The sequence below is a fragment of the Choloepus didactylus genome, chromosome 4 (genome assembly GCF_015220235.1).
Source record: "Choloepus didactylus isolate mChoDid1 chromosome 4, mChoDid1.pri, whole genome shotgun sequence".
NCBI classification, from domain to species: Eukaryota; Metazoa; Chordata; class Mammalia; order Pilosa; family Megalonychidae; genus Choloepus; species Choloepus didactylus.
The window spans coordinates 81,138,225-81,162,481 of NC_051310.1; the positions used below are offsets into that span (position 1 = coordinate 81,138,225).

The 24,257-nt window shown below is 38.4% G+C and overlaps 1 protein-coding gene across 2 annotated transcripts in view; it reads left to right on the forward strand.

The window, feature by feature from the left end:
• Positions 1-24,257, forward strand: part of FAM169B (family with sequence similarity 169 member B) — a 104,561-nt gene that overhangs the window by 60,197 nt on the left and 20,107 nt on the right. For both annotated transcript variants that reach the window (XR_005216341.1, XM_037832935.1), the window contains exon 5: positions 4,754-4,931. Coding sequence is in view for 1 of the 2 variants with exons in the window: in XM_037832935.1 (XP_037688863.1) it covers positions 4,754-4,931 (178 nt within the window). In the remaining variant the exon portion in view is untranslated. The remainder of the gene's footprint in view (positions 1-4,753; positions 4,932-24,257) is intronic.

Below are 24,257 nucleotides of genomic sequence, written 5' to 3' on the forward strand. Positions count from 1 at the left end.
GGTGCTTCTTTGCAGTGTCGAAATGGTGGGTCTGTCCACTGCAGTCTGAGTACTGCTTGGGGACCTGTAAATATTGAGTGAAATATCAGTACTCTTTCAGGTTCAGTTTGAGGAATAAATTGATAGTCCGGTTTTGGTTCTGTTGCACAATTTAATCTCACAGATTCAGGTCTGTTTTTTTTTTCCCTCAGCAACAGTTTTATTGAGATGTACTTCTCATACCATAAAGTTCACCCTTTTAAAGTGTACAACTCAGTGATTTTTAGTATATTTGCGAAGTTGTTTATCTGTCACCATCTGATTCCAGAACATTTTTTAAAAATTCTGTTTTATTGAGATATATTCACATATCATACAGTCATCCATGGTGTACAATCAACTGTTCACAGTACCATCATATAGTTGTGCATTCATCACCCCAATCTATATTTTGAGCATTTTCCTTATACCAGAGAAAGTAAAATTAAGAATAAAAAATAAAAGTAAAAAAGAACACCCAAACCATCCCCTCTCTCCCACCCTGTTTTCTATTTGTTTTTTGTCCCCATTTTTTAACTCATCCATCCATACACTGGGTGAAGGGAGTGTGATTCACAAGGCTTTCACAATTACACTGTCACCCCTTCTAAGCTACATTTTTATACAATCTTCTTCAAGAGTCAAGGCTACTGGGTTGGAGTTTGATAGTTTCGGGTATTTGCTTCTAGCTATTCCAATACCTTAAAAGCTAAAAAGGGTTATCTATATAGTGTGTAAGAATGTCCACCAGAGTGACCTCTTGATTCCATTTGAAATCTCTCAGCCACTAAAATTTTATTTTGTTTCATTTTGCATCCCCCTTTTGGTCAAGAAGATATTCTCAATCCCACTATGCTGGATCCAGATTCATCCCCAGGAGTCATGTCCTTGTTGCCAGGGAGATTTACATCCCTGGGAGTCGGGTCCCACGTAGGGTGGAGGGCAGTGAGGTCACCCGCCAAGTGATTCCAGAACATTTTAATCACCCCCAAAAGAAATCCTATATCCATTAGAAATCGTTCATTATTTCTCCCTCCCTCAGCAGCTGGCAACCACTAGTCTTTCTGTGTCTGTGGGTTTTCCTTTCTGAACATTTTGTGTAAATGGAATCGTATAATATGTGACCTTTTGTGTCTGACTTCTTTCACTTAGCGTAATGTTTTAGTGTTCATCCATGTTGTAGTATGTATCAGTACTTCATTCTTTTTATGGCCAAATAATATTCTATTATATGGATACACCACATTTGTATATCCACTCATCTGTGGATGGACATTTGTGTTGTTTCTACTTTTCAGCTATTGTGAATAAAGCAGCTCTGATGAACATTTGTGTACAAGTTTTTGTGAGGACATATATTTTCATTTCTTTTGGATATATACCTAGGAGTGGAATTGTTGAGTCATATGGTAACTCTCTGTTTAGCATATTGGAAATTGCCAAACTATTTTCTACAGTGGTTGCAATATTTTATGTTTCTACTGGCAACGTAAGAGAGTTCCAGTTTCTCTGCATTCCTTGCCAACACTTGTTACTATCTTTCTTTTTAATTCTAGTCATTCTAGTGGGTGTGAAATGGTATCTCGTGGTTTTGATTTGCCTTTTCCTGATGGCTAATGATTGAGCATCTTTCATATGCTTATTGACCGTATCTTTTTTTTTTTTTTTGAGAAACATCCATTTAGATTCTTTGCCCCTTTTTAAATTGGGTCATTTGTCATTGTTGAGGTCTAAGAGTTTCTCATATATTCTGGATACCAGTCCCTTATCCGATATATGATTTGCAAATATTTCTCCCATTCTGTGGGTTGTCTTTTTCATATATATATATATATTAAATAATAAACATAAACTTCATTTTCAGAGCAGTTTTAGGTTTACAGAAAAATTGCACAGAAAGTTCATAGTCCCTTTGTAACCTCTTCCCCACCTCCAATGATGTAGTTTCTAGTGGTCCATATGTTACAATTGATGAACCAATATTATCACATTATTAGTAACTGTAGTCCATGGTTTACATCAGGGTTCCCTCTTTGTGTATACAGTCCTGTGAGTTTTGACAATTGTGTGATGCCGTGTATCCGCCAGTACGGTATCACAGAGGACTGTTTCACTGCAGATCGGATTTTAATTGACCCGTCAGTATTATTCTGAAAAGGTTTTTCGTCCAGAAATCTAACTAGAGGTTAAGACTCAGCAGGTGAATGTGCTGTGCCCAGCTGTAGTCCTGTCCTGGCTCCTTTGCCACAGCTGGATTTAAGTGCGTGCTGGGAATAATCTGACTTACTCTAAATATTCTTTTCAGAAGGAGAGTGGTCACATCCTTCATGGCCTTCTTTTCTAAATTTAGATGAGGAAAAGCCTCATGTTTTCTGAAAAGATGGCCTATGTTAGCAGAAAGAAACTCGGCTGCTATTTTCACTTAATGAACCACATTTAAAGAGCTGTCTTACTACAGCTGTATGTGGGATACTTCATCCATCCGTTTCTAGAATTTTGGTACTTGACCTTTTTTTCCTTTTAATTACATTTTGATTTTTAGCCAATTCTTTAGCAATTACCTAAGAAAGTTTTCTTAATGGTGTTTTTCCTTGTTTGTTTGTTAACATGATTAGTGGTCCTCATTCAGGGAATTAGAACTGGATCTTAGTTTTGTGTTTTCAGAAACTTTTCTAACTCAAAATCATGTTTGGGTTTTATTTCTCCCCTTAGTGAAATTGGGCAAATTAAATGCATTTTGTTTTTTCTCTTTTTCCTCCGCTGGTTTTTGATTGGATATTTCCTTTCTGCCAGATGCAATCTGTTTTTGTTTTCTGGCTCTCCTCTGAACTTTTTGGTTTTAGATGTTGAAAACTGTAACCTCCCACGGCATTCTGATCAGGTTTTGTGACTAACTAGTTATTCTGAAAGTCTGAACTTGATTTGGCAGTCACTGTCTGAGATACAAGAAGGGTGGCACTTCTCAAAATTGAGCTGATGTGGTTTTCACAAATCCTTTTCTCATCTAAGTTTTGGCTCCAGATGGAGGTGAAATATTTTATATTCTGAGCCAATTAATAAGTTTGTTGGCACTGAATACTTTGTGCCATTTGCTGGGGTGTAGCAATCTACCTTATTTTTATTTTCAGAGCCTTCAGGAGACATACAAGTGTTTTAGAGGCCAGTTAGATGATCCTCTCACTTGTCCAGAGGAGGAATCGGAAGCCCAAAAAGCTTATCAGTTGCTGGAGGATCTCCCAGCAAACCTGGACCAAGAACCCATAATCACAAATTAAAATAACAACAATAATTATTACTATTCCTTTAAATACAAAACCAGGTGTTCATATACATATTAAACTTCCTCTTTTCCAGAGACTCAGTTCTAATGGATAAAGATGCAGAAGGGAACCTCTGGCTGACTCGAGCAGGTGTCCTGGTCTGGGCCTCAGAAACCCTGGGCTGTCATTTCGAGCTGGCCTCTGTTAGACCCTGGTATCGCTGCCACCAGTCCTCTTTGGAATGAGGCAGAGAAATCAATAAATGTGATCCCTTATCCTCCTTGAGCTTCAGTGTCCTCACCTACAAACCAGGGCCTAGTTATCTGGGACCTGCAGACTCCCTGGGGAGTGATGAGATCTAACAATAGCCTGCAGGAGAGAGTCCTAGCCCAGGTAAAGGTGTTTTTGAACCTGTGATGCGTAGGATGAGATGACAAACACCCACACACTTAGGCATCATTAGCAGTGTTGCCAGAGCAAAACCCATACAGCAATAGAGTCACTTTCTAAATATCTGGCTGGTCTCACTGCACGTACCTTGTTTTGGCTGTTACTTGTGGCCATCTGGCACACTGCATTTGGAGGGTTCTGAGATCATGTCCAGGCTCAGTCAGATCTTAGAGTGTGGATTGATTAGCAATATCTGCTGTGGGTACGGGAGTGGGAGGCTTCGATTAATGCCACGCATTTGCTTCCATGGGCTGTACAAATACAGAGAGTTATAACAGGCAGGAGCAGGAAGTCATTTAACTTGTCTACTACGATTTCTTCATTTGTGATGACTTTGCTATGGGGAAGAGGCTGTTCCATTTTACAGCCTTAGAGAAGAAGGGGCTTTGAGTCCCAGTAATTTTCTAGGATGGAACTCCAGTGTGTGTTCAAAATCTGCCATGAGCCATTTAAAATCAGTTGCTTTTTTTTTTAAATATACTTTTTTAAAAATTAATTTTTATTTACAAACACTCTAACCCACCGAGCCAAATAAATAAATAAATAAATAAATAAAAAGGTTGCTTTTCTGTGTAGTAATTGATCTCCCCAATAATTAACCCTCCTTCTGGGTGCCAGAATTCAGGTGCCAGGTCCTTGACTGTCAATAAAGATGCAGATCCAGTGGATCTGCTGAAATGACCTGTCCTGGTTTCCCTCAAGATGGGCCCCTGCTTTGCTAGTGTGTGTGATTTGTTGTGCTCTGGAGTCTTAGCATTTCATGTCTGTGGCCTGTGGGACCTAGGAGCCTTTCTGGCACTGCCCACCCTCCCTTCCTGGAGGCCGTGTGGGTGCAAAAGGTCAGTGGCGTGAAGACCCGTTAGAAGCATAATTCACAGTTTGGCTTTGAGTATGAAAACAATCCTATGATGGGGGAGCACACACTGCTGGCCCCGGAGTGTGGGTTGATTCCAAACACAAAATTGATTGCGTCTCATTTTTCTCCCTGGTCTCACTGGTTTGTTCCTTTTTTTTTCTCTTCAAAGGTTCAGTCATTCGGGGAAAGGATTGTGCTTTTCATTCTAAATGTCATTATTTTTGGAAGATTGGAGAGAAATTTGGATGATGATGACATGTTTTTTCTACCTCACTCTGTGAAGGAGCAAGCTAAAATTCTGTGGAGAAACGGAGCGGCTGTTGGATTTTACACAACCAAAATGAAAGGTAATGGACAGGTGGCAGCTCGGGACCACCTCCATCTCAGGATCTGTGGCAGGGAGACTTTCTAGATGTCTGCCTCCTTGGGGGGCTCCCTTAGCTCAAGTGTTGTTTGGAGAGAATGTTCTGGCACAGTGAAGTATGACTAATTAAGCTGCCATGTAAATCAGCTCAAGGTATGGATTTCATTTTCACCACATTTCTCGTCTCACTGGCACACGGTGAAAACCAGGCCCCTTTGATTCCCAGGCATTGCCATCCATGTCCCCGTGAAAACACTTGTTGCAGTTAATGGTGTAAAAGGACTCGACAAGCACAATGCCTTTCATTTCTTTTCTTTAATGTTACCAATTAGCTGTTGGGGAAAATACCATTGCTAATAGCTGACACATGGTGCAAAAGCACACCGATGCCAAGATTTATAGACATTACCTCAGAAGAGAGGGAGTTCGGCCATGATAGCAAGGTTAGGTTAAACGTCTGTGACTTATTTTTAGGGGCTGTGACGAGAACTAAGTGTAGAATGGTACCGTTTTGCCGAAGGGGTCGGTCTCTTCTTTAAAGTTGCTTTCTTTAATGGTTTCTTGAAGTTTTAAAGGCTGTCAATGACTCGGACCCAACTGGTCTCAGCTTTGCCATTTGGTTCTTATAAATTTTAGCAAAAATAAAATTTCCAAATAAACGGAAATACCGTTCCCTATTTTGCTCAGGGATGAAGGGCTGATTATGGTTTTGAACCTTGTTCACCTTGTGTTTATGCCCCACCTGTCCAAGATGGAGTGAGTCTGGATTCTTCACTTTCTTTTTTTCTTTTTCTCAATGAGATGGCATCTGTTTCCCACCCAGACAGCTCCTTTAGTTCATTATTTGCAAGGTTAGTGACAGAGGCTACGTTTCTTGAGTCTTCTGGCAACTTGCTGTTTTTTTCGTCATGGTAGCCATTTGCTCTTTGATTTTGATGTGCCATTTCACTATTTTTGAGTGGTCGTGTTCTTTAGTCATTAATTTTAGACAGAGCAAAGCACTTGGAGAATGGGTTAAAAGGAAAGGAACCCCTTTGTAATTCTTCTTTCCTGGGATACTCATCAGTTGTGTCATTTTCTCCCAAATAGCTGGTCTTAAATCTGTAACAAAATCATTTGTGCCATAGATGGCATCCTCCTAATAGTAACAACAACTGTTAAAGGATTCCACCTTGATGGGGCATAAAGAGCTTGACCTTGGTCTTACCCAGACCTGCTCCTGGAGGAGGTGATACCAAGGGCGTTTGGTTCTGTTTGTGGCTGCCCCTTCCTTCCAAAGCAGGTCCAGAACTTCGGGGTAGAAGGAGGACTTCCAGATATTGAGCTGAGGCACATCAGACTAGTAGGTTTAAAAAGTATTAAACCCGTAGAAAAATAAAGAAAGCAAATATATTCTCCAGGCATACATTGCCAATTTAAAAATTTGTTTACTATGTATTTTTGGAGAGACAAAATAAAAAATATTTGCACAGATTCATTATTGTATATATTATATATAAATACTTATTTTTATACATATGTGTAAGTTTATGTCTATGTATTTTTTCTTTCCAAATTTGTTCCTGTACTGATAGAATTATCCCAGTAGAATATTTTTTAAACAATGTATTTCCATTTTAAAGAAACAGCTTTGTTGAGGTATTTACAGACATAAAATTCACTCACTGTAAGTGTATAATTCAACAATGTTTAGAAAATTTATAGAGTTGTGCAGCCATCACCACAATCCAGTTTAGAACACTTCATCATCCCCAAAGTTCCTTTATGCCTGTTTGCAGCAAGTCCCTGCTCCCCACCCTAGCCCCAGGCAGCCAATTTTCTACTTTCCATTTCTACTGATTTGCCTTTTCTGGGCATTTAACATGAATGGAATAATACAGTGTGTGGTCTTTTCTTTGGGTCTGGCTTTTTTCTCCTAGCATAATGTTTTTGAAGATCACCCAAGTTAAAGCATGTATCAGTGGTTTATTCCTTTTTATTGCTGAGTAGTAGACCCTTGTTTGGATGCACCACAGTTTATTTATCCACTCACCTATTGATGGACATTTTGGTTATTTCCAGATTTTTGTGTTATGAATAAAGCTATTCAGAATATTTGTGTACAAATCTTTTTGTAGACATACATTTTCATTTTTTTCTTGAGTCAATAGCTTTGAGTGGGATTTTGGGGCATATGGTAAGTGTATATTTAACTTTACAAGAATCTGTAAACGTTTTTCCCGAGTTATGTACCATTTTACATTGCTACAGGCAATGTAGGGAAGTTCCAGTTGCTCTACATCCTTGCCAATACTTGGTATTGCCAGTCTTTTTAATTTTAAACATTCCAGAAGGTTCGTTGTGGCATCTCATTGTGGTTTTAATATGCATTTCCCTAACAACAAATGGTGTTGAGCATTTTTTTGTTTGCCAGTAGATAATCATATATCTTCTTTGGTGAAGTGTCTGTCCAAATCATTTTGTTCATTTTTTATTGGGTTACATGTTTTCTTGTGGCTGAATTTTTATAGTTCTCTATATATTATGGAGATTAATTCTATATCAGATATATGTTTTGAAAAGATTTTGCCTTATTAACTGTTTTTCAAAGAGCGGAAGATTTTAGTTTTGATGAAGTCTAATTTAACAATTTTTATTATTTTTCAGTTCAAAATATCTTCTAATTTCTTTTGTGAGTTCTATGGGTTCTTTAAAAGAGAATTGTTTCATTTACAGATATTTAGGGTAATTCCTGATTTTTTAAATTGATTTTTAAATTTAGTTCTATTGCAGTCAGATTATAATCTGTTAAATTATAAATATTTTGAAAATTATTGAGACTTGTTTTATGACTCAGCATATGATCTATCTTGGTGAACACTCCCATGTGGACTTGAAAATAATGTATATTCTGTAGCTGTTGGGTGTGATGTTCTATAAAGATCAGTTAGGATAAGGTGATTGATGATGTTATTCAGATCTTCTACATTCTTGCTGACTTTTTTGTTTAATTCTATCAATTATTGAAGGAAGTCTATTAAAATCTTTATCTATGTTTGTGGATTTGTGTTTTCTCCCTTTAGTGTGATCAGGTTTTACTTTTGTATTTTGAAGCTTTGTTATTGGTTACGCCTATGTTTATAATGGTTGCATCCACCTGATGTTTTGGCCATTTTATCATTATGAAGTGTCCCGTCCCTCACTGTCTCTTGTAATACTTCTTTTCATGCTGTCTGTTTTGTCTGTTATTAGTATAAGCCACTTCGCTTTTCTTACTGTTTGCATGTGATTTAGTTTTTCAGCTTTACTTTCAATCTATTTGGGTCATCATATTTAAAGTGTGTATCTCAAAGATTGTGTATAATTGGGATTGGGATTTTAATCAAAGACAGTTTTTGTCTTTTCATCAGAACACATTGGTCTGTTTGTATTGAATTATTGATTTGGTTGTACTTAGGTCTGCCATTTGCAATTTGTTTTATTGGTCTCAATTGTTTTTTGTTTCTCTGTTCCCCTTTTCCTGTCTTCTTTTGTTTTTATCAGATATTTTTAATAGTCCATTTTAATTTCTCTGTTGACTTTCTAGCTCTCTTTTTACATCATTTTATTGTAGTTGTTGCTCTAGGGATCTTTATCTGGAACTTAAACTTATCCTAATTTACTTACAGTTAATAATGAATTACTTCAGGTAAAATATAAGAACTTTGCCATGGTGTATTTTTATTTAACCCTCATCCATAGTGCTATTGTTGTTATATATTACATCTGTTTATGTGTTATGATTTCTCCTTTAAACAGTCATGTCTTTTAAAGATATTAAGAGAAGAAAAATATATATAGTTTTAAAATATTTACTCACATATTTAATCATTTTTAGTGCTTTTAATTTTTTCAGATAGGTTCCAGTTGCCTTCTAGTGTCATTTCCCTTCATACTAAAGTAGTTTATTCAGCATTTCTAATAGTGCAGTTCTTCTGGCAACAAATTCTCTCAAATTTGTTTACTGAAACAGTATTTTATTTCACTTTCATATTTGAAGGATGGCTTAACTCTATATAGAATTCTTAGTGATAGTTTCTCTCTTTGACAATTTTGAATATACCATTCTATTTTCTTTAGACTTTCACTGTTTGTGATGAGAAGTCATCCATGATCTTATCATTGTTCCCTCAGACATAATTTGTCATTTTTCTCTGACTGCTTTCAAGATTCTCTCTTTTCCTTTTTGAGTTTGACTATGATGTATGTAGCAGTGACTTTCTTTCTGTTTATTTTGCTTGGAGTTTGGTGAGCTTTCTGAATCTGTAAATGAATGCTTTTTACTAGGTTTGGAAATTTTTAGTTATTAATTCTTCAAATATTTTTTAAGCCACTTTTCTTCTTTTCTTTCTGGGATTCCAATTCTGTGTATGTCAGAGTGCTTCATATTGTCCTACTGGACTCTGAGGTTTTGTTTATTTTTCTTCAGAATTTTTTTTCTCTTGTTTGGTTGGGGAATTTCCATTGATCTATATTCAAGTTCATTTCCCATTTCCAATTTGTTGTTGAGCCCATTAAAAATTTTCAGTTATTCTACTTTTCGGCTCTGGAATTTCTTTTATTTTTTGTGGCTTACATACCTCTGTTGATATTCCCTATCCATTTATTCATTGATCACATATTTTCCTTCAATTCTTTGAATTATTTTCTTTTAATTCTTTGAACACATTTTTAAAGCTGTTTTTGAAATCCTTCCCTGCTAAATCCAACACCTGGGCCCCTCATAGTCAGCTTCCATTGACTGTCTTATTTCCTGAATTTGGGCTACATTTTTCTGATTCTTTGAGTGTCTAGTAGCTTTTGGTTGAAAGTAGACATTGAGAATACCTTGTAGTAACTCTGAATTCTTTTGTGTTTTCTGAGAATTTTTGTGTCTTTGTTCCAGTAGGCATCTAACTTGCCTGGTTCAAAATGCAAACTTTGTCTCCCTTGTGATGTGCAACCACTGACATCTGTTCTTATGATTTCCCACAGCTGCTTCTTGAGTTCAGCTTTGTGGGGGGGTCTTCTCTATACCTGTAAAATTGGTGGTCAGACAAAATTTGGGCATGAATTGGGCTCCCCCTCCCTGTGGTTTCCATGTTTCTTCTGGTTTGGAGCTTTCTGATCCTTCAAGCCTGTCCAGCGTCTTTGTTCTGCCACTTGATGTGCACAAGGTTAAGAAATACCCTGAGTTGAGAAAAACATGAAATTCACAGGTTTGATTCTGTAGGGTTCCATCTTTCAAGAGGGAATATCTCTCTGACTTCTACTTCTCTTTTGCTGGGTTTTCCAGGTCTCCCTTGCCCGTGTGTAGATTAGCTGTAAGCCACAAATTTGGGGAGGTTCTGCCCTGAATTTGGGCTTCACTTTTTCTGAGGACTTCATGCTTCCAGAATTTCCACTTTAAATTTCCAACTTCTTTCCATGTTCTGCATTCTGATCTCTGATTCCTTTAGCTTATAAGGCTGTGGCTTTGTCTACCACTTGTTTCATGTAGCCTTGGGGGTTGAGGCACAGCCTATAGCCAGTAAGCTGCACATTCTTAGTTTTTACTCATTCCAGTTGCAGTTTTCTGAAATTAAATTTTCCTCTGTTTTCCATTTGCTTTTGGATGCTTTACAGTGTCTTTAAATGGTTTCAAAAATTCTATTTTTTAATAGGTGTTATCTGTGGGGATTTGCATATCCACTTCATTCCACCATCGTTATCAGAGAGGGACTCTGTTTAGGTATGGAGCATAGAATGTTATTTCTGGCTGACCTATCTCTTCCTGTAAGTTGAGAGTGGGATGGTTTTAGATGAAGTTAAAATGGTTAAGATTATCTGTGTGTAGGCAAATTGAATAAAAAATAACTTAGATGGTGTTCTCGTTTGCTAACGCTGCTGGAATGCAAAACACCAGAGAGGAACTGGCTTTTATAAAAGGGGTTTTATTTGGGTACACAGTTACAGTCTCAAGGCCATAAAGTGTCCAAGGTACCTTCACTGGAGGATGGCGAATGGCGTCCAGAAAACTTCTCTTAGCTGGGAAGGCATGTGGCTAGCATCTGCTTTCTCCCAGGTTGTGTTTCAAAATGGCTTTCTCCCAGGACATTCCTCTCTAGACTGCAGCTTCTCTTCCAAATGTCACTCTCAGTTGCTCTTGGGGAGTTTGTCCTCTCTTAGCTTCTCCGGAGCAAAACTCTGCTTTCAAAGGCCATCTCTAAAATGTCTCTGTAAGCTGCAGCTTCTCTCTCAGCTCCTGTCCGTTCTTCAAAGTGTCCCTCTTGGCTATAGCAATCTCCCTCCTTCTGTCTGAGCTTTTATAGGGCTCCAGTGAACTAATCAAGGCCCACGCTGAATGGGCGGGGCCACACCACCATGGAAATTATCTAATCAGAGTTATCACCCACAGTTGGGTGGGTCACATCTCCATGGAAACACTCAAAGAATTACAGTTAATCAACACTAATACGTGTTGGGTGGGTCCCATCTCCATGGAAACACTCAATCAAAGAATTACAATCTAATCAACACTAATATGTCTGCCCACACAAGATTGCATCAAAGATAATGGCATTTTGGGGGACATAATACATTCAAACTGGCACAGATGGTGACTACTTACCTTTTATTCCTTATTACTTTAAATCTGTAATTTATGAAACATCACTAGTGAATACCTGTGGTCTAATTGACTACAGGAGGAGTTTATAATTTGAAAGTTCAGAATAGTTAATAATGTTTCTTCAGTCTTGGCTCTGACTGTGGTGCTTGTCACAGTGTCATGTAGTGTTGCTTTGTTGATGCTTAGAATATGGTCAAAGCACATGGTGCACTCCTCGACTTTTCAGCAGTGCAATTCCTCTTCATTAGTTTAGATCCAAATGATTCTGAATATATGTTAATTTCTCTTGGGCTAGGCTGAAGTTTATCATTTCATTCTGCGAGGAAAAGAAAATGTGCAAATTCATGGCATAAATAGAATCACAGGGGCCAGGTTTTACTTACTGAAAAGTACACACTGTTTCTAAGCACATTCTTAGCACATTCATTCTGGTTTGTGTCACTTTAAATATTATTTTAAAAAATTGTAATACAGTAAAACTGACTTTTTTGGAGATGCACAGTTCTAAAAATTTTGACCCATGTATAGACCCACATCAGCACCACCACAGTCAAGATACAGAGCGGTTCTGCCACCCCCCAAACGTCCTTCAACTTCCCCTCCCAATAACCCTGGTAACTGCTGACCTGCTTTGTTTTGTTTTGTATTTTTGAAGTGCCATTTTCCATTTGGGGACAATTGTCTCTATTTTTTAATAACAACTTTATTGAGACATAATTCACATACCATAGAGTCCACGCATTGTAAGTATACAATTCATTGGTTTTTATTATATTCAGAGTTGTGCAACCATTACCACAATAACTTTTACAACATTTTCATGACCATCCCTCCCCAGAAAGCCAAACACCCTTGTTCCGGGTTGCTAATGCTGCCTTTGTGCAAAATACCAGCAATGGATTGGCTTTTATAAAGGAGGTTTATTTGGTTGCAAAGTTACATTCTTAAGGCCATAAATTGTCCAAGGTAAAGTGTCAACAATAGAGTACCTTCACTGGAGAAAGGCCATTGGAATCCGGAAAACCTCTGTTGGCTGGGAAGGCACGTGGCAGGTGTTTGCTTGCTCCCAGGTTGTGTTTCAAAATGGCATTCTCCAAAATGTCAGTGTCAGTTTTCAACGGCCATCTTCAAAATGTCTCTCTAAGCTGCAGCAAGCATCTGAGCCTGTGTGGCTCTTTATAAAGTACTCCAGTAAACTAATTAAGATCCACGCTGAATGGGCGGGGCCACACCTCCATGGAAATGATCTGATCAAAATTATCACCTACAGTTGGGTCACATCTTCATGGAAACAACCTAAGCCAAATATCCCACAAGATTGGACTAAAAGATCATGGCTTTTTCTTGGGGGACATAACATATATCCAAACCAGCAAACTCATTAGAAGTCACTTCCATTTTTCCCCAATTCCCCTACCCACCCAGGCAACCACTAATCTACATTCTATCTCTGTGTATTTGCCTAGTCTGGGCATTTCATATTATTGGAATCATGCATTATATGGTCCTTTGTGACTGGCTTCTTTCACTTAGCATAATGTTTATGAAGTTCATCTGTGTTGTAGCATGTATCAGTGCTTCATTCCTTTTTATGGCTGAATAACATTCCCTCGTATAGACAAACCATATTTTGTTTGTTCCTTCACCAGTTGATGGACATTTGGTTTTTTTTCCACCTTTTAGCCATTATACATACTGTTGCTATCAAGATTCATGTACAGGTTTTTTGGGGAATATTTTCACTTCTCTTGGTTATACACCTGGGAATGGATTGGTAGTAACTTAATGTTTTCAAAGAACTGCCAGACTTTTCTAAAGTAACTGCACCATTTTATATTTCCACCAGCAGTCCAATATCTCCACATTCTTGCCAGTAATTGTTATTATCTGTCTTTTTGGTTATAGCCATCTTAGTGGATGTGAATTGGTATCTCATTACAATTTTGATCATCCTGATGGCTAATGATGTTGAGCATCTTTTCATGTGCTTATTAGCTGTTTGTATATCTTCTATGGAGAAAGGTATATTCAGGTCCTTTCCATTTTTATTGGATTGCTTGCCTTTTTATTGTTGTGTTGTAAGAGTTCTTTCTATATTTCTTAATCCCTTGTCAGATAAATTATTTTCTCCCATTCTGTGGATTGTCTTTTTACTTTATTGATAATTCTTTGAATAACAAATGGTTTTTATTTTTGATGAGGTCCTTTTTAATCTATTTTTGTTGTTGTTTGTACTTTTGGTTTCATACCTGTTCTAGTTTGCTAATGCTGCCAGAATGCAAAACACCAGAGATGGATTGGCTTTTATAAAAGGGGGGTTATTTTGGTTACACAGGTACAGTCTTAAGGCCATAAAGTGTCCAAGGTAATGCATCAACAATCGGGTACTTTCACTGGAGGATGGCCAATGGCGTCCGGAAAACCTCTGTTAGCTGGGAAGGCAAGTGGCCAACGTCTGCTCCAAGTTCTGGTTTCAAAATGGCTTTCTCCCAGGATGTTCCTCTCTAGGCTTCAGCTCCTCAAAAATGTCACTCTTAGTTGCTCTTGGGGCGTTTGTCCTCTCTTAGCCTCTCTGGGGCAAAAATCTGCTTTCAAAGGCCTTCTCCAAAATGTCTCTGTAGGCTGAAGCTCCTCTCCCGGTTCCAGTGCATTCTTCAAAGTGTCCCTTTTGGTTGTGGCTAGCTTGCTCTTTCTGTCTGAGCTTGTATAGTGCTCCAGTAATTTAATCAAGGCCCACAATGAATGGGCGGGGCCATACCTCCATGGAAATTATCCAATCAGAGTCATCACCCACAGTTGGGTGGGGCACATCTCCATGGAAACACTCAAAGAATTACAATCTAATTAACACTGATAGGTCTGCCCACACAAGATTACATCAAAGATAATAGCGTTTGGGGGGGACATAATACATTCAAACTGGCACAATACCTAAGAAACCATTGCATAATGCCAAGTCATGGTTATTTATGCCTATTCATGGAGTGGTTTGTTTTTCTTCTGAAAGTTTTACAGTATTAGTTTTTATATTTATGTCTTCAATCCATTTTGAGTTAGTTTTTGTTGATGGTGTGAGACAGAGATCCAACTTCATTCTTTTACAAGTGAATATCCATTGGTTATGGCCATTTGTTGAAAAGGCTATTTCATTATTTGTTTAGAAGGCTATTTTTTCCTCACTGAATTGTCTTGGTCCTCTTGTCAAAACTCAATGGACCATAAATGTGAGGGCTTTTTTTCTAGACTCTCAATTCTATTTATCTATATGTCTGTCCTTTTGCAGTAGCACACTGTCTTGATCACTGTGGCTTTGTAGTAAGTTTTTTTTTAAATTCAATTTTATTGAGATTGTTCACATACCATACAATCACCCAAAGTGCACAATCAGTTGCCCACGGTACCATCACACAGCTGTGCATCCATCACCACATTTTTTTTTTCAATTTTTAGTACATTTTCATTACACCAGAAAAGAAATAAAAACAAAAAAGAAAACTCAAATCTTCCCATATCTCTCCCCACCCATTATTGACTCATAGTATTGGTATAGTACATTTGTTACTGTTGATGAAAGAATGTTAAAATACTACTAACTGTAGTACATAGTTTTCAATAGGTATATTTTTTTCCCTATATACCCTTTTATTATCAGCTTCTAGTTAAAGTGTCATACATTTGTTTCAGTTCATGAAAGATATTTCTAATATTGGTACAGTTCATCATGGACATTGTCCACCGCAAGGTTCACTGTGTTATATATTCCCATATTTTAACCTCCAGCTTTCCTTCTGGTGACATACATGACTCTAAGCTTCCCCTTTCCACCACATTCACACACCATTCAGCACTGTTAGTTATTGTCACAATAATGTGCTACCGTCACCTCTGTCCACTTCCAGACACTGAAGTTCAACCTAATTAAACATTCTGTTCATAATAAGCAACCGCTCCCCATTATTTAGCCTTGTTCTATATCTTGGTAACCTATATTTTGTGCCTATGAGTTTAAATTATAATTAGTTCCTATTAGTGAGACCATACAATATTTGTCCTTTTGTGTCTGACTTATTTCACTCAATATAGCACCCTCAAGGTTTCTTCATCAACCCGTTTTTTTAAAAAGATGATTTGTTCACACACCATACATTCCATCCTAAGTAAACAATCAATGGTTCCCTGTATAATCTTGTATTTATATATTCACTGCCATCACCACTATCTATATAAAGACATCTCCATTTCTTCCACAGAGAAGCAGGAAGAGTCAAAGAAGGTAGAGAGACAAAAGAAAAAGAAAGACAAAAAAAATGACAGGTAAAAAGCAACAAAAGGAAAGATAGAATTAAACTAAAGTATAATAAAAGAGTCAGACAACATCACCCATGCCAAGAGTCCCATTCCCCTCCCTTATATCCCCCTCTTATAGGCATTTTGCTTTGGTATATTGCCTTTGTTATATTAAAGGAAGCATAATACAGTGTTTCTGTTAACTGTAGTCTCTAGTGTGCATTGATTGTTTTTTTTTCCCCAATACCACCCCATTTTTAACACCTTGCAATGTTGACATTCATTTGTTCTCCCTCATGTAAAAACATAATTGTACATTTTATCACAATTGTTGAGCCCTCTAGGTTTCACTGAGTTATACAGTCCCAGTTTTTATCTTTCCTCTTTCATTCTGGTGTCCTACATGCTCCTAACCTTCCTCTTTCAACCATACTCACAGTCATCTTTGTTCAGTGTACTTACATTGTTGTGCAACCATCATCCAAAATTGTGTTCCAAACCTCTCACTCCTGTCTTTTCCTGTCTGTCAGCAGTGCTCCCAGTATTTACTGTAGAGCAGGTATCTTCTTCACAAACTCTCTCATTGTCTGTCAGAGAATATTTTAAACTCTCCCTCATATTTGAAGGACAGTTTTGCCAGATATAGGATTCTTGGTTGACGGGTTTTCTGTTTCAGTATCTGTGCCAGTTTGAATCTATTATGTCTCCCTGAAAATGCCATATTCTTTGATGCAATCTTGTAGGGGCAGATGTATTAATGTTGATTAGACTGGAATCCTTTGAATGTTTCCATGGAGATGTGACCCATCCAGTTTGTAGGTGATAACTCTTATTAGATAATTTCCATGGAGGCATGGCCCTACCCATTCAGCGTGGGCCTTGATTAGTTTACTAGGGCACTATATAGGCTTAGACAGAAGGAACAAGCTTGCTACAGCCAAGAGGGATACTTTGAAGAACGCACAGGAGCTGAGAGAGTAGCTGCAGCTGAGAGACACATTTTGAAGACGGCCGTTGGAAGCTGACACGGACATTTTGGAGAATGCCATTTTGAAACGCCACCCGGGAGCCAACAGACACCAGCCACATGCCTTCTGAGCCAACAGAGGTTTTCCAGGCACCAATGGCCATCCTTCAGTGAAGATACCTCTGCTGGTTTGAATATATTATGTCCCCCCAAATGCCATTATCTTTGATGTAATCTTGTGTGGGCAGACTTATCAGTGTTGATTAGATTGTAATTCTTTGAGTGTTTCCATGGAGATGCGCTCCACCCACTGTGGGTGATGACTCTAATTGGAATCGTTTCCATGGAGGTGTGGCCCCACCCATTCAGCATGAGCCTTGATTAGTTTACTAGAGCACTGTATAAGCTCATACAGAAGGAGCGAGCTTGCTACAGGCAAGAGAGACATGTTGAAGAATGCACAGGAGCTGAGAGGGGAGCTTCAGCCTACAGAGACATTTTGGAGAAGGCCTTTGAAAGCAGACTTTTGCTCCAGAGAAGCTAAGACAGGACAAATGCCCCAAGAGCAACTGAGAGTGACATTTTGGAGAGAAGCTGAAGCCTAGAGAGGAACGTGCTGGGAGAAAGCCATTTTGAAACCAGAACTTGGAGCAGATGCCAGCCATGTGCCTTCCCAGCTAACAGAGATTTTCCAGATGCCATTGGCCATCCTCCAGTGAAGGTACTCGGTTGTTGATGCTTTACCTTGGACACTTTATGGCTTTGTAACTTTGTAACCAAATAAACCCCCTTTATAAAAGCCAGTCCATTTCTGGTATTTTGCTTAATGACAGCATTAGCGAACCGGAACAGTATCTTTTTTTTTTTTCTCAACTCCCATGCTTTTTTTTTTTGTTTTTTGCTTTTTTGAATTTTTTAAATTTTAAATTTTTATTTTAAAAAATTTTTTATTTAGTGAGATTGTTCACATACCATACAATTATCCAAAGATCCAAAGTGTACAATCAAACAATCAATCAATTGCCCCTGGTACCATCATATAGCTGTGCATCCATCACCACAATTAATTTTTTTTCAATTTTTAGAACATTTTCATTACTCCAGAAAAGAAATACAGACAAAAAAAAAGGAAAGTCAAATCCTCCCATAGTCCTAATTACTCCCCCTCCTTTGTTGACTCATAGTATTGGTATAGTACATTTGTTACTGTTGATGAAAGAACGTTAAAGTACTACTAACTAACTAGTTTGCAATAGGTATATTTTCTTCCCTATATGCCCCTCTATTATTTTTTTTAAAGTTTCAGAATAGTATTTAATTTTCAGATATTTATAGTCATCTTATTTGATTTCACAAAATAGTGGTTGTGTTATAAATTTTACAGATGAGGATATTTTTGCACTATTCTCACCATACCTAGGTTGCAGAATAAATCTGAATACCTATCAATACTTTGCCTTCTTCCTCCTTTGTATATTTACAAACATGCCTACAGATAACCCTTGCTATTCAAATTATTTTTATCTGAACCAAGAAACTAAATGAATTGAGATAATTTTGTTTTATTTATAGGCATTCTCACTGTAAACTATACAAGCTTAGGGATCAGAGAGTAAATAGATTTTTTTTTTTTTTTTTGCCAAACCCTCTATCTGAACTCAGAAGCTAAAATGGTTCAGTATTTTCCATTAACTATGGAAGAAGTAGCAAATCTTGGGTCCACAATTAATGTTCTTTTGTTTCAGTGTATGAAATAGAAATTAATAATTGCCCCTTAAATTTAGTGATTCAATGACTACAATAACAGATGTCTCTCCATATATAAATAAACATTTTCACCAACACTGCTCCCTATATGCCTTTACTCTATATATCCCATGCCTATCTCCAGACAATGGCATCTAATCTACACCAACCAATAGAACATAACTGAGCATATACATTTTTCAATGGTCTCAAAAAGTATAAGAGTATTTCTTTGGATGTTCAAAAGAAGTCTATATTTTCAGACTTAAATTTAATAATTTTTAATTATTCTTAGACTAATTCCTGTTTTATCAATTAGGAAACTAAGAGTCATCTTACAAGTTAAGTGAGATGACCACATTTACAATCAACAAGTCAGAAAAGTGAGGCAAGTATCTTCATCTTCTGACTTCTATTGTTTCAGAAAGAATGCCATACCATAAATCTGAGTTATCCATTTGAAATAGAGTGAAATAAATGCAGCATGGAGTAGGATGTGATACCAAGTGTGTTTTCTCCTTTATAATGTCACTATTCTGCAATGTCTGTTTATTCCTCTCTGAAATACGGAATTAAAAATAATTTAATATAGAGTTGTGTCTTATGATGACTATGATGATAATAAAGCCAAACTTATATTCAGTGGTCACTATATGGCTTAAAAAACGCATCTTCATCTAATATTATGGAATCTTTCTCCATATATCTCTCTCCTTTCTTTGTTTCTCTGTCAGTAGGGCTCCCTTTAGTATCTCAAGTAGGGCAGGTCTTTTATTAGCAAAATATCTCAGCATTTGTTTGTGAAAAATTTAAGCTCTCCCTCAAATTTGAAGGAGAGCTTTGCTGGATAAAGAATTCTTGGTTTGTAATTTTTCTCTCTCAGAATTTTAAGTATGTTATGCCACTGCCTTCTTGCCTCCATGGTGGCTGCCGAGTAGTCACTACTTAGTCTTATGTTTTTTCCTTTGTATGTGGTGAATTGCTTTTCTCTTGCTGCTTTCAGAACTTGCTCCTTCTCTTCAGTATTTGACAGTCTGATCAGAATATGTCTTGGAGTGGGTTTATTTGGATTTATTCTATTTGGAGTTCACTGGGCATTTATGCTTTGTGTATTTATATTATGTAGAAGGTTTGGGAAGTTTTCCCCAACAATTTCTTTGAAAGCTCTTTCTAGACCTTTACCCTTCTCTTCCCCTTCTGGGACACCAATGAGTCTTGTATTTGGATGTTTTATTTTATCTATCATATCCCTGAGGTCCATTTCAATTTTTTTTGATTTTTTTTCTCCATTCTTTCTTTTGTTCTTTCATTTTCCATTTTGTCGTACTCTAGATCACTGATTTGTTGTTCAGCTTCCTCTAGTCTTGTACTATGAGTATCCAGAATCTTTTTAATTTGGTCAACAGTTTCTTTTATTTCCATAAGAACATCTATTTTTTTTTAATTTACTCTTGCAATTTCTTCTTTATGCTCTTCTAAACTCTTCTTCATATCTTTTATATCCTGTGCCATGCTCTTCTTCATGTCCTTTATATCCTGTGCCATGGTCTCATTGTTTGTCTTTAGTTCTTTGATTAATTGCTCCAAGTACTGTGTCTCCTCTGATCTTTTGATTTGGGTGTTTGGGTTTGGGTCATCCATATTGTCTGTTTTTTTCATATGCTTTAAAATTTTCTGTTGTTTTTGGCCTCTTGGCATTTGCTTAACTTGATAGGGTTCTTTTAGGATATGTGTGCTAATTCAAATACATCTCTCTAATTTGTCAGATCTACAGCTTGGTGGCGTACACTTTCTGTAACTAACCAGCAGGTGCCTTCTGCAAGCCACCTATTCCTCTCAAGTCAGTTCTCCCCAACTTTGTCTTTGTGGTGTGTGGGGGTCTGATTCTTGTGGGGTCCAATTGGTGTACCAGTTTTGCATGTGTAGGTGGTGCTGTCCGCTCTGAATGTGGGGTGTGTGTCTGAGTGGTTCGGGAGCGAGGCTGGCTTCAACAATCAAACCTCCCAGGTGTTCCTGGAGATTTAAGGCTGTTCCAAAGAGTCTAAACCTTCAGTTCAGTCTCGCCACAGATTGTCCCTGCCGCTGACCCACAAGTCCTTGGTATTGGTGTATGGTCCCTGGGATTTCCCAGTGGGTCCCTCTTCCAAGCCGTGCCCCTCTAGGGCCTCTGCTGAGGGAAGGTTGTGCTACGTCACAAGTGTGTACCAACCATCAAGGGAAGTTCTGGGCTGCAGGGCCCTGTAGGGGCGTTCCCAGCCTGCTGAAAGGATGCCTGAATGGGACGTGTTAATTTCCCCCTTTTCGCACCTCTCTGCCTTCCTAGCTCCAGGACAATTAGCTGCAGGTGCACAAAAGGCTATTGTCCATGCCAGACACTATAGCATGTGCATGCATTGCTGGAAACACTTCCCATTGCACTGGGTTTTTTGGCGCGGCTCTGGGCTGTGGTGCCTGCACCGGGCAGGAGCATTCCAAGCCTGCCAGGAAGACGGCTGCAAGGGGTATGGTTTTTTACCCCTTTTCACTCACTTCTGCCTGCCTTGCTCCAAGACAATTAGTAGCAGGTGTGTGAAAGTCTATTGTCCATGCCAGATACCGAGGCGTACTCACAGGTTGTGGAGATGCCATTCCTGCCACACTTCCCTGTGCAGCCCTGACTGCCACTCCTGGGTTTTTAAAAAGAACTAGTCTGACACAAACGCCTACCCTCGGTTTCCCCACACCTCAGTGTGGCTGCCGGATATTCAGCAGCTTACTCACTTGCTTCAGAACGCAGACTCCCAGTTTCACCAAGTACACGGTCCCTGTGGATTCAGCAGATCCTGTCCAGCTGGTGCATCGCTGGAACCAGTGTTCTGAGTGACTTTCTGGCTTTTATCTAGTATTTTTCACAGAGGTGTTTTTTTGGCCTGTCTCTCCTAACTGCCATCTTCTGGAGGTCTGGATTCACAGTTTTTACTTACAAATTTTATGCTGTGATCTCCAGCATTCTTCCCAGTTCAGGTTGGTGTATGATGAGTGGACGGTCACGTTTGTCCCCTCGCAATTATTCCGGCTTATTTACTAGTTGTGTCTGGTTTTTTTTTAGTTGTTCCAGGGGGACTACTTGACTTCCACTCCTCTCTATGCCACCATCTTAGATCTCACCTCTGGAACAGTATCTTTAATATATCACACCACTTCCTTCTTGCCTTCATGGTTTCTACTGAGAAATCTGCACATAGTCTTATCAGGCTTCCTTTGGTTTTGATGGCTCATTTTTCTCTTGCTGCTTTCAGGATTCTCTCTTTGTCTTTGATGTTTGATAATCTGATTACTTAGTGTCTTGGCATAGGTATATTCAGATCTATTCTGTTTCAGATACACTGTGCTTCTTGGATCTGTAATTTTATGCCTTTCATAAGAGATGGGAAATTTTCATTATTTCCTCTATTATTGCTTCTGCCCCTTTTCCCTCCTCTTCTCCTTCTGGGACACCCATGACATGTACATTCATGCATGTCATTTTGTCATTCATTTCCCTGAGACGTTGCTCATATTTTTCCATTCTCTTCCCTATCTGTTCTTTTATGTGTAGGATTTTAGGTGTCTTTTTCTCCCATTCCTGAATGTTTTCTTCTGCCTCTTGAAATCTGTTGTATGTCTCCATTGGGTTTTTCATCTCTTGTATTGCGCCTTTCATTTCCATAGATTCTGCCAGTTGTTTTTTCAAACTTTCGATTTCTACCTTATGTTTGCCCAGTGTTTTCTTTATATCCTTTATCTCTTTTGCCATATTGTCCCTGAACTTGTTGACTTGGTTTTTGAATTGATTTAGCATATTTATTTGGAAATCTTTGATTGTTTCAGTAAAGTGAAACAATATCTCAACTGTATGTCAATTGAGGTGTAAGTTTGATGGGGCCATGTCTTCATTTTTCCTCGAGTAATTTGTAGTTTTCTGTTGTCTAGGCATTTGGTTTCCTTGGTTACCCCAATCAGATTTTCCCGTACCAGAATGGATTCAGGTCTCAGAATGTAGCTATATTCAGTGTCAAGTTTCCCTCAAGGTGTGTCTTAGAAGATTGACAGACTTTCCTGTGAGTCCTCTAGCCACTATGCTTTTCCTAACCTGCCCAGAAGGTGGCACCTGTCAGCCTGTCACTCCCCACTGGTGATTGGTGTAAAGAGGTGTGGCCCCTTTAGTTCTCAGCTTAGATTGTTTCTGTTTTGACTGTTTTCCTCCAGGCCCTGGGGTCTGAGTTCTGAAGGGAGGGCAGGCACTAGAGCTGGGCCCCACCTCCTTCCTCTTAGAGAAGATACACTCCCTAGGGAGTTGTCTTCTGCACTTGAATTACTCCTTTATCTCTTTGACTCTGTTAACTCCACCCCTGTCTAGGTCAGAGTGCTGTGAACTGAAAATGGCTGGGGCTTTCTCCACTGAGCCACTCAGGTTGAGAGAGAGAAAAAGGGAAAGAAAGCCCCTTTTCAGAACCAGTCCATGGCCCCCCAGTTTTGCCTGTCAGTCAGATAGAGCACTTGGTCTTCTGGGTTCCCTTTCCCAGGCACAGGCGATTTCTGGCTCTCTAAGGTCAGCTATCTCTAAAAGCCTCTATTTTAAAAAAAATTTTTTTTTCCATCAGCCCCACCTCCCCTCCACTGGGAGCAACCTCAGGGTACTTTGCTGCTTGTTGGGGGTTTGTCTATCTTTGTAGCTTGTATACAGCAGTCCACATGTGTTAATTAAAACCCCAGTTGGAGCTAGATTGCACTATATTCGCTTGTTCCAGGAATGTTGCTTTCTCCTGCAGTGAGGTCCTGCAGCTCAGCCTGCCATGGGGGGAGGGGGCCCCCAGCACGGTTCTGCAGTTTTTACTTAAAGAGTTTATGCTGCGATTTCAGGCATTTCACCCAATCCAGGTTGGTGTACGATGTGTGGACAGTCATGGTTGTCCCCCAACAGTTGTTCCAGATTATTTACTAGTTGTTCCTGGTTGTTTTTTAGTTGCTCCAGGGGACTAACTAAATTCCACTCCTCTCTATGCCATCATCTTGCCCCTCTAATGTAGTAAGTTTTTAAAATCTCTGTTCTTTTTAATTGGAGAAATTGTAGGTTTACAGAAAAATCATACAGAAAAATCATGCAGAAAGTACAGAATTTCCATACCCCCCCCCAAATTTCCCTATTATTGACACATTTTTTTTTCCTTAGTGTGGTACCTTGTTACAATTGACGAAACAATATTATTATAATTACATTATTAACTGTATTTTACATTAGGGTTCACTGTGTTGTAAAGTTCTATGAATTTTTAAAACTTTTTATTTGGTAAAATATATACAACCTAAATTTTCCCCTTACCTTCACTATTGTTTTGTCTTTTCTAGAAAGTCAAGTAAATGTAATCATCAGTTTGTAGCCTTTTGAGACTGGCTTCTCTCCCTGTGTACAATGCCTTTCAGATTTATCCAAATCCATATACTTATCAGTTATTTATGTCTTTTTATTGCTGAGCTGCACATTCAATTTTTCGAACAGTAGAATGGGTCAAATTTCCTCAGGTAGACCTCTTGTTGGAAACAGTTTGTTAATAGACTGGTTTGAGTTTCCCCCTTTGTTTATCAATAATATAATTGTCTTTCTCATAAAACATTGATGATTTAATTATTTCACTATTTCCTACTGAAGTTCTCCCTAGATCATCAAAATTAGTGAAGTTTTT